This window comes from Pygocentrus nattereri, chromosome 3 (assembly GCF_015220715.1).
Source record: "Pygocentrus nattereri isolate fPygNat1 chromosome 3, fPygNat1.pri, whole genome shotgun sequence".
Taxonomy (NCBI): Eukaryota; Metazoa; Chordata; class Actinopteri; order Characiformes; family Serrasalmidae; genus Pygocentrus; species Pygocentrus nattereri.
Genome location: NC_051213.1, coordinates 11,918,255 through 11,929,947, shown reverse-complemented (window position 1 = coordinate 11,929,947; position 11,693 = coordinate 11,918,255). Strand labels below are relative to the sequence as shown.

The following is an 11,693-nucleotide window of genomic DNA, read 5'->3' as shown; positions in this document are numbered from 1 at the left end:
CAAGAGAATGGAGATGGACAGAAAGAGAGAGAGAGAGAGAGAGAGAGAGAGAGAGAGAGAGAGAGAGACACAAAGAGAGAGGAAAGAATGTGAAGAGAGTACGTGGGGATGGAGAGAAAGAGAAGGAGATAGAGGGAAAATAGACAAAGTAACCTGGAGAGAGAGGGGAAAGAGGGAGAAAACAGAGATACACGCATAGAGGGAGAGAAAGAGAATGTTGGGATGTTGGGGGCGAGAGAGAGAGCGAGAGAGAATGGTGGGAGAGAGAAGAAAGGGGGAAGATTGAGAAAATGGGGAGAGAGCGAGAGAGCGCGAGCGAGAACAAGCAAGAGAGAGAGAGGGTGAAAGAGAGGGAGAACAGGGAGCTAATGTGCTTGAAGTGCTTAATAAAGAGCATATAATGTCTAAAACATTAAGTGTTCCAAATGAAGCCACTGAGAGCTGTTGACCTCAGCTCCGGTCAAGAGAAATGGAGTAAGGCTGCACAATGAGAAGTGGTCACTGATCACTAAATGTTGCCAAAAATATCTCAGTTTTAAAATAATAAGATTTGTGCTACCTCTTTCAACTCATTCATGGTGGAAAGGTACATGCAGCACATAAAAAGTCAAAATAGCACCTAAAGAAACCACATTTATTCAGATTTAACACCGTTTTCCCATTATCAACATTACATAACTCAGAAGAAGGGTGTAGGACAGCAAATACAACGGCTGTTCTGCAACGCTGCAACCCTATCACTGTTTTGGAATGTTATATGTCACTGTTTACACTTTGTCTTTTGCTCTAATGGTGCCCTTTGCCGAATGAGACACAGCTGGAGGGGGCAACATCACAACAATGTTATATCACAATACTTCAGGACATTTTCACAACACAATATATCAGTATATTTAGCTTCACTGAGATTTACGTTGGAGTAGACAAAATAGCACATGTAATGCAAACGTTTTGCAAAATTAATAATAATAAAATAACAATAATAATAATAATAATAATAATAAGGATAATAATGATGTTAATAAACCTAGACCTACAATGTTTTTTTAAAAAATAGTTTACAAATTACACTGCACTAAATGTGAATAAACACCACTAGTTGTGCTTATAATGTTCCGTAAGTGCTGTTGACATCCTCAATATGCTAAGAAAAGCATACTGTGGCCTAGTTTATCCCCATGACGATAAGGGTTTTGTCCTTTTGCCCAGCCCTACTCTCAGCAGACATGCCCTTTGTGTAAATAAAGTGTAGTTCTCTTACTTTGGGTGAGTGAACTGGTCCTCCAACGTGACCTTTTCCACCAAATCTCCTCCAATGCTGCGGACCAAATCGTAGAAGTCATTGTCTGTGTAGCCTTCAGCAGGTACCCAGAAGGAGATATCATTGAATAGCGGTGGGTATTTACTGAGGGCCTGAGAAAGAGGGAAAGGAAGAGAGATAACTTTTTTAATTGCCTGAGCCCACACAATAAATGGCCTGTAATTACTGCATCAAAACGATTTATCTTGGTAGTAAATACAGTTAAGGAAACTTAACTACAGTTGTTTGAAAGAGTCAACCAGTATGATGCTTTTCAAAGTGAGCAATGGGCACCTGCGTAAAGACCATCTTTAATGGGCAAAGGTAATAACAGCCACCTTGAACTCAATCTCGTCTATGCTTTCAGCCACTGTTATACATATAGAAGAATACATTTAACTCTTATAGTAAAGACCATTCTGATCAGGGACAAGACAGGTGAGCATCTCCTCTTCTGTTAGGCAGGTATACTGAGGGATCACCACCACAACATGTGTGCATCTGTTCACACACTGTGAACACAGCATTTCCCCTTATATTCTATAACTAAAGCACCTAAATCTGGATTTTCTAAGTGAAATATCTTCTACAGAGTGGTCACCAACCCTCCTTCTGATCTACTTTCCTGCAGAGTTTAGATCAAATCTGCATGCAACACGCTGCCCCCCCCCCCCCCTTATATATCACGGTTAGAACAAGACAACAAGCAGGAAGATAGATCCCCAATACCAGTGTTGGTGACTGAACACACTTCTGCACATTTAAATGCACAATCATTGCTTATTTCTTGAATTTGACATATCAGGGGAAAATAAATCTAACATAAATTGTGGCCTGTGCAGAAGTATTACTTTTTTGGTAGCATGTCCCTTTACAGATTGATAACAAGTGGGTAATAATATGGTAATATTATGGTAACAAGTTGTACTTGACATGCAAGTTTTTTAAATGATAAATCAGTAATTATAGCACTAATAATGAGTGATGCTTTATAATTAGACAGTACATTTTTTTTGGCATTCATAGCAGCTCTAACAGCATAATATCCGCTTAATCAACATGTCACACATTTTTTATATCATTATATAGTTTTATAATATTAGGGTTATTATTCAAAGAAAGGAGTTGTGTTAAATTAACACTATATTAGGGCTGTAAAATCATTCATTTCTTTCACCTTTTCTAATCACCCATGGATGCTCTTTCACGGTCACCTACAGACAGTAGAGTTACTCAGTAACAGATAAATGTACTGAGATTACACAGAATCAGGGCTGGAAAAAAAAACATCACATGTTCTTTTTGTGTTACCTGTTGACAAAGTACTGCTGCTGTACACTGTTAGAAAAAAGGTACATGGTGGTACATTTTTTATTCATCAGGGTACAATGTACAAGGTACAACAGTGGTTTTAAGGTCTAATTGTGAAGCTTAAATAGGTTTTTCCCAGGTGAAAAGTACATATTTGTGCCTTTTCATAACCAAATGTTTTAAAACAGAACAATAAAATAAGCCTGGAGATGAGACGGGGTGTTTGGAGTCAGTACAACTTAGAAAACATAATTTCAATAGATTATGGAACAGCTGTGCTCAGTGACTGAAGATACCAAGATGTACCTGTCCAATGACCAGAGGGGTGCTGCCCCAGTGACAGCTTCTTACCTTTATTTCTGAGAGTATATTATGAAGGACAGATCTGGCAAAAGGCTCAGAAATTAGTTTAGTGACAGAAAAACTCACATCACACAACATACAGCTTTACACAACATGTTTCTCTTTCTTTATCTTAAATTATTATTACTTATTAATAACCATATATATTATTACCATATATAATTACTAACTCAGAACTCACTGTCACAACTTGAAAACTAGCAAGCCATTTGTAAAAACACTTGTTACCGTAATATTACCATATAATTATCCACTTGATACCAATCTGTGCTAACAATTTTTCCACTGTTAATCTTGGCAAATAAATGGAAATTGTGCACCAAAATTTACAGCAAAGTGTCATTTTTAAGTGGGCTCCCTGTAGAAGATTTAAATTGAAAGTGTAAATAAATAAAAACAACATGCCATTGGCCTGGGGGTATTTAAACTTTTGCAACAATCACATGTTGATTATATGACCTATAATTGAATAAATATACTCGTTCTTGTCCTGTCATATCCAAATAAACCACAAAATGCATTGAGAGTTTGTGCTTTCAGGTCAGTATAGGTGTCCTAAGTTAAGTGTTGGTGTATACATGGTACATCGGTCAGCTCAGAGGTGGGTCTTCACCATAAACCGTCCAAGTAATCTAGTAACACAGCACTGTCCAGCGCAACACACAAACTCTGAGGAGATCATCAAGCTTTCGATCTGCTCACATGACAATGCCCAATTGGCTGATTCGGCACGACTGAGAAAGAGAGATGATGTCCATTTGTGTCCTGAGGGACCACTGGCCAAGAACAGAACAGCTGGGGATCAAACCTGAATCTGCAAAGCTGAGCTATTCTGTGACGGCGCCCCCTCAGGGCTGAATCCTGACTCCATTACGTCTGCAGCACTCTCATTCGCTACCATCTAATGACAACTCGGCGCACATCTGCTTGTACACAAACACAAACAAATCAAATTAAACAGACAAAAACTGCTCATGAGGTACACGTCGAAAATGACGCAAAGCAGCTAAACAATCTGTTATTAAGACTGCAGACACAATTAAGCATGCGCTGCATCGCTTCCTTGACAGAAGCGTTGTGGAGAGAGAGAACTCAGCCAATAAGGAATGAGATGATGATACTAAACGCTGGTGTAGAGGGAGAGGCAAAGGCATTAGTGGAGAAGAAGGAACAGAGAAGAAAAGCCAGAATAAAAGACCGGGAAAGAGAAAAAGTGCTGCTTTGAAGACACTGCAGCAGGAGGAGGCCATCAGAGACGGTGAGCGAGAGAATCTAGGGGTTTAGATGAGAAGGAAAGGAGACGGCTTTGTCTGCAAGTTACACACCAAAAAAATTAACAAAAACGATAAACAGGGCAGCTCTACATAATAAGCTATGAGAAAGAAATATCCTGCCTGTCGTAGTCATTATGAGGCCTATGAGAAATGGAGGAAATAGCCAATTCAAATCTGTACTGCAGCAGACTAAACAACTTAAAACAGTTCAGAGAAAAAGCAGTAACAACTGTAGGGCAGAGTTCATAAGGCTGCACTAATAATAATATAATAATAATAATAATAATAATAATAATATAGCACTAATAATGAGTGATGCTTTATAATTAGACAGTACTTTTTTTTGGCATTCATAGCAGCTCTAACAGCATAATATCCGCTTAATCAACATGTCATTTTTTATATCATTATATAGTTTTTTGACCTACATACCTGACATAGACCTACATAAGCATGTATATACACTTATTCCAGCAGGCATCATTTGCCAACTTTAATGTAAGGTTGACATTTACATTTACATTTATGGCATTTGGCTGACGCTCTTATCCAGAGCGACTTACAATGTGATGATTTTACACAGGCAGGCCAAGGCGGTGTTAGGAGTCTTGCCCAAGGACTCTGGTGTTTGCCCAGGTGGGGACTGAACCCCAGTCTACAGTGTAGAAGGCAGAGGTGTTACCCACTACACTGACCAACCACCTTGGTCAGTAAATTGACATGACATCTGTGTCAGGTGAGACTGCTTGTTTTTTAACCTCAGGTCGTCTCATGACACTTTCTTGTAGCTCAGTGTACATAACATTGATATAACGCAGATAATATGGCACAGCTTGCCAAGTAAGGCTGGTTGAAAAAAAAGTCAGTTGTTATAATGTGCTGTCTAATCACCCAACAGAGAGTCACAACAACCCAATATCAGAAAAAATATAAAGAGAAAGTTCATGAATGAACTTTAAGTTGGCTTAAAAAAAGCCAGCTAATTGCATTAAAATGGTGATAGACTATTGATGGTTGTTAAAATGTTGCTAAAATGTTGAAAAATGTGGCTAAGTGATTGCTTCAGTAGCCAAGGCAGATGGTAATGCATTGCTAGGTGCTACCATAAATGAAGTTTCACCTTACCAATTCTGTAGTTCTGTAGTGTAATTCTGTAGTTAGTTCCATCTTAATTTCTATGCCATCTTATATGTAATGCTATGTTGTTTGCAGATCCATCTTAAATTCTTTAAATGGAGTTCCACCTTAAATTTTGTGCTATGGTAACTGCAGTTCCACCTTAAATTCAGCACCACCTTAATTTTAGTGCTACCTTAAATGGAGTTCCACCCTAAATGTAATTCTACCTTAAATTCAGTGACACCTTCATTTTAGTGCTACTTTAAATGGAGTTCCACCTTAAATCCTGTGCCACCTTAAATGTTAGTGCCATGTTAATTACAGTTCCACCTTATATTCAGTGCAACTACAAATTAAGCTCCACCTTAAATTCTGTGCCACCTTAAAGAGAGTTCCTCCTTCAATTCTATGCCACCGTAAATTTAGTGCTACGTTAATTGCCCAGTTGGGGCAGTCGTGGGCTTGAGGATAGGGAACCAGCCCTGTGACCAGAAGGTCACCGGTTTGATCCCCAGAGCTGACAGTCCATAACTGAGGTGTCCTTGAGCAAGACACCTAACCCCCAATTGCTCCCCGGGCGCCGTGGATAGGGCTGCCCACCGCTCCGGGCAAGTGTGCTCACTGCCCCCTAGTGTGTGTGTACACTAGTGTGTATGTGGTGTTTCACTTCACGGATGGGTTAAATGCAGAGGTGGAATTTCCCCGGTTGTGGGATCAAAAAAGTATCATTTAACCTTAAATTCAGTGCCACCTTCATTTTAGTGCTATTTTAAATGGAGTTAAATCTTAAATTCTGTGCCACCTTAAATTTAGTGCCATGTTAATTACAGTTCCACCTTAAATTCAGTGCAACCACAAATGAAGTTCCACCTTAAAATCAGTGCCACCTTAAATTCTACACCACCTTAATTTTTGTGCTACCTTGAATTCTGTGCCATCTTAAATTCAGTGCAAACGTAAATGCAGTTCCACCTTAAATTCATTGCTACCTAAGTGAACATCCAACACTTCTACATATTTTCAATTACTCAGTTACTGTTCATTGGCTGAATTTAACATGTTGAGAAAAATGATAAAACATGAAATGTCATTTCATATTTTAACCCCTTGCCCTAATATGAAATATGAAATAAGTAGAAATTGTCCTCTAAAATTAGAAAAAAAAACCCAACATATTTAAGTTGTTCCCTGTCAAGAACGTATTCATTTGTTTCCTGAAAATCAACAAAACGTCATTTGGGATGTTTAAACTTGTGTTCATATGACTGTATGCAGGTGTCACCACCCTACAGTAGAAAGGTAACTATCTGACACACTGTTATCTATAAAATAACAGAAGTATGGATAAAATTCACACTACAATATGGTTAGTATTGAACTTTGACTGGATTTCATTTATACTTTTCAGTAGTTGTGTTTCACTAATGAGATCGGACTTTACTTTCCTGAGTTAGAAGCACATCAACACATATTTTCGGATTTACTTCCTTTTACTCATAGAAAACACATTCTATTCACTATTTACATGTTTTGAATGTGTATTGACTGTGTAGATTCGCCTCTAACCTTTATTATTCTAGATGCTTATATCTGGCTTTTCTTGCGATCAAGTGAAATTCAAACATGATCCAATCACTGAATTCACATCTTGATGCAAGGTGTAAACATCCTCAAAATATTACAGCGTTACAAACCACATATGCAAGTCTATTTGGCGTTACTTAATAATGTGATGTGGTTTACATGCTAACTGAGACATTAATGCCAATACATGAAGCAATGTAAATGACTTGTTTGCCACATCAGCCTTGTAGATCCACTGAAAAAAGAAGCTAAAGAAGTAAACTTCAGATACCAAGCACATTTTGGCTGATCAACTACATTTGGGGTAAGGGGTGAGCTCTGTTAAAGTGACTTCTTTGCCAAACTATCACTTTTATGAGGTTTTAGGCAGAGTTCAGTCTCCGCTAATGGCTCCTGTTCTTTTCTAGCACATACCCACTGGCAAACAGACAAGAGTTCAGGGTGATGTGAACCTGACAGGCCTCTGGGCCTCTTCTAGAGACTGGGGTTAAACATATACTTACACCCTGAGGCCAGTCCCCATCTGCAGGGCCAAAATGTTCACAAAGGCCCTCCAGGTACTGAAAAAGCCCCTAACTCTTACAAGATCCTTCCATCCTCACACAAGCTTTATGGGTTTGCAGGCCTTGTGCATTGAATACCAAGCAGAAGGAGATGAAAGGTGTTCAGAAGCTGAAGTGAACACATGCTGTGGGATGGTGAGGGAACTTTTTATGGTGAGAAAGTGACCAGTACAATCTCAAACACTACTCCCAGACGCTTTAATAGATGTAAAAAGTCCAATGAATGAGATGTTAAAATATCATTATATAACAAACTGAGCAGCAATGTATGATAAAATCTGTTTATGTCCACCATAGTGCTCCATAATAAACAGATCCATGCACAACTGAGAGAACCAGGATGAGTGACTTTATACTTCCAGCCACATATTTTACATGTCCACACTGTAAAACTCACTGCACATCTTAATGAAAGTATTAAGTTAACACAACTTAAAATCTACAGAATGTTGGAGTAACTTAACCTGGGGAAAAAAAAAAACTCAAAAGTGAACTGTTGAGATAGTAACTCAGTCATTTTGAGTAAGATTGTTTTTTCAGCATATTTTGAGTTGAGGTATCTTTATTTAAATGCATTATTTTCACTATTTTCATTTAACTTGACGTTACATGCAAATCCAAACAGGCTAATAACAGGCTGTTTTTAAAGACTGTGAAAATTTTATGTGGCTTTACATTTTACATTTAAATGATCTGGACTTAAATGCTTTTTCCATAACTTTGTTTGATGGTTTCAGCAAATGGGATCTTTGAGTTGAATCAACTTATTGAGATGCTCACCTTTGATAAATGCAATGGTCACTGCAACCTTCCTGAGGAAAACATCATTCCTTTTGGCTCTTGGTACCATATATTTATAAATTGGGTGTGTCTCCTCACCATCTATGGTGTTATCATTCTCCCCAGTCTACCTTCCCTTGCATTGCCTGGGTTTATAAAAAATTATGATTCAGGTCAATCAGTACAGATAGTCAGTGTTGAGAAAGCTGAGTTATTAAGTTCCTCTCTGCTGAGTGTGGTTCTATTGTGGCCAAGTGCCAGAGACTTCATCTGTACTCTAGACTGTGTTTGGTGGAGTAGTCTGTAGTGACATTAAGGTGGACAAGACATTGTTATAAATATCCAAGATCATATTTCTGCAACACAATATGAATTTGTCAAAACAATAGCCCGATGGTGAGTTTAATGTAAAGTTACTTAGTTATATTGAGTTAAAACAGCTTAATTGTAAGTCTCAAATATTCAATAATTTTAATATCAACAAAACAAACAGAATTGCTACAATGTACTCAAGTTATGTAAGTGTAATTGAGGTATTGAACTTAAAACACTTGAGGTAATCAGTTTCCTCAAACTTTTGGAGCTGACTTAACTCAGTGTTTAGAGTGTATAAAGGACCTTTGTGCTGACTGGCTGCCCTGTATTGTCTCATTCAAAAAGCACTTTAGGCTGAAATGTATGGATTAAACTGCTAATTCTGCCAAAATAAAAATCAAAATCAAAATCCTCAGATACTTTTGGAAACGTAAACTTCATCAGGGTTGTGTTGTCCCAATAATAAGTGGCTGATCTGTATGGGGAGTGGATGGTAAATTTTGAAATTTACATAATGTTTATATACTACAATAAATGAACCAGAGAAATGTGTTCTTTCTTTTTATACTTTTCACAAATGACCAAATTACTTTTCAAGGCAGGAACACATTCTATTATGAAGCATTATTATGAACCCTGTGACATTATGAGGACACACAGCGTCATAGCAGCCTTCACTGGTGAGGCAGATGGCTCTCAGGGCCTGTTCCATGTTCTCTCGTCACCAGCCATGGCGCACGTGTGTGCATGTAGTGCACTCAGGAGGCCACTGAAAACACAGAGGGCAGAGAAAATCCACTGATATACACTGGTCATACTATTACGGTGGTGGGGGGAGCACAGAGAGAAGAAAGAATGAAAAACTGAAGGGGGGGGTGAAAGAAAAGGAAAGACTGAGGGGCAACAGAGAGGTAAAGACAAAGCAACTTGAAGAAGGAAAAGAAAGGAAAGAGGTGGAAAGAAGGAGAGAGCTTGAAAGAATGAAACAAAAAAGGCATAGGCAATGCAGACAAAGAGAAATAAGAGAAGAAAGACGAGCACAAAAGAGACAGCAGAAAAAGAAAAAGAGAGAGAGAGAGAGAGAGAGAGAGAGAGAGAGAGAGAGAGAGAGAGAGAGAGAGAGAATGCATACATAGCAATCACTGATGTGTTGAGCTGGTCACTGCAGGTTTACTTGCCCCTTTATGGACTTTTCTCCAGAGGCAGCAACGATAAATAACTTCAACAGGAGGATCAGACAGGCAGACACCTACATCTCCCTCTCTCTCTCCCTCCTCTCGCTCTGTCTCTCTCTCTCTCAAGTGAATAATGGACAGTGGGCAGAGAGGGAGATGGGCTGAGGAATGACCTGCAGCCAGAGAGCAAAGGTGATCACTCACACGCACACGTACACGCGCGCACAGACACACACACACACACACACACACACACACACACACACACACACACACACACACACACTCTGTTCACCAACACAATATTTGGAGGAGCTTCTGCAGTCTCAGAATACATCAGTTGCACATTTACACACTCTCTGGTGTCAAGGATGCCCAAAGTTTTTTGTCTTTGGTGTCCAAAGCGGAGTGTTTCTGATGGGAATAGGACAAAAAAAACAAACAATATATAACCAAAGAATGTAGGTAGGATTCAAAATGAGTTTTTAAAATGACACTATATTTTGTGGTTAAAATGCTTCAAAATACAGTTTCAAAAGAAAAATAACAATGTAACAAGTACAATGTAACAAATATATGGTTATAAAATGTATTATCTTACTGGATGAAGGGTTAGATTAAACTCAAATGGCCTCATGGGTCAACCTTGGCCTTTGGGCTACCCTTCCAAGTGTTCACTCTTGTGCTCTAGGTCAATGTTGCACATAGTACTGTCCAGAAATGTTAAGGGCCTGTGACCTACCTTTTCTCCTCTCTTGAGATCTACTAATAACATTCGGCTGGTTTTATGCTCTAAGAACAGTCACAATTCATTTTCATGCGTCAATTTACCTCTCTTTATCCCCTAGAATGAAACCGGCTGTGTCTGTGCTTTTAAGAATGATATATGTAAATGAGGTCTGTTCTCGACACGTCTCATGCTTAAAAGGGAGCAGGACGTGCTTCTTAAGGGGGCAAGTTAACACGTTTGATTGACAAGTAGGTAAACATGAGAAAGCATTTTGGGAAAACACGAAAAACACAGATGAACGACAGAGACTACAGAAGGCTTTTCAATCACACTGTGTGTTTTGCTTCATAGACCACAATGAAAAGAAGTGCACTCAAGAGAGTTTAAAAAGGCGACATCTTAGGCCAGTGAAGTGTATTTTGAGCTGTTTATCTGGGTAGTGAACATTCATTTGCTGAGAAATGAGCCCTCCAGCATTAAAATACATCCAAATACATGAAACCCCACATGGAATATTCATACCCACTGGTCACTTTGTCAGAAGCACCTACCATGCAACTAATATAGCAGGGTTTAAAATTTTCATTTCAGTTTGAGTGCCCCTTTCAGTTAAATTAGGCATGACTGTCATAGATTTGATCAAATCCACCCAATTCCTGTTACAAATTTTACTGTATTTAATGTTTATTTCTACTCATTCTAATATTACATAGTGCCCAAATCCTCATTTACCACAGATGGCCTAAGACTTCAGCACACTAATGTAGATAAATATGCACTCCATCTGTACCTTTGCCAAATTCTCAGGTCGTCCTTCATATACAAATGTTCTCTCTGACTGAAAGGCTTTTGCTGGTGAAAATGTGAACTGGCTGCTCACAGGGTGCTGGACACCTGTTCAGCAGAACACCATGGTCAAAACACCTGCTGCATTCCTGCCTCATGACCTTCTACAGGCAAATCTACTGAAGCTGCACAGAAGAACCAACAGCAGAAACTAAACCCAGCGTGAAGCCACAATATTACAAAGTTATAACAAAGTAATGCTTTGGCCCAAAATCAAATCCATCCAACTTGCCCCTTGTCCAAAATATACTCCATCAGCCAAGATATATCTGTCATCCAACGTTAGCTTCTTTGGTACTGGAGCTACAAGGCCAATGTAGCAAACGGTTAGCA

General features: G+C 38.8%; 1 protein-coding gene across 3 annotated transcripts in view; it reads right to left on the bottom strand.

The window, feature by feature from the left end:
- The window catches only part of fars2 (phenylalanyl-tRNA synthetase 2, mitochondrial), a 185,194-nt gene that overhangs the window by 71,829 nt on the left and 101,672 nt on the right, over positions 1 to 11,693 (bottom strand). For all 3 annotated transcript variants that reach the window (XR_005130119.1, XM_017704662.2, XM_017704645.2), the window contains exon 6: positions 1,262 to 1,413. Coding sequence is in view for 2 of the 3 variants with exons in the window: in XM_017704662.2 (XP_017560151.1) it covers positions 1,262 to 1,413 (152 nt within the window). In the remaining variant the exon portion in view is untranslated. The remainder of the gene's footprint in view (positions 1 to 1,261; positions 1,414 to 11,693) is intronic.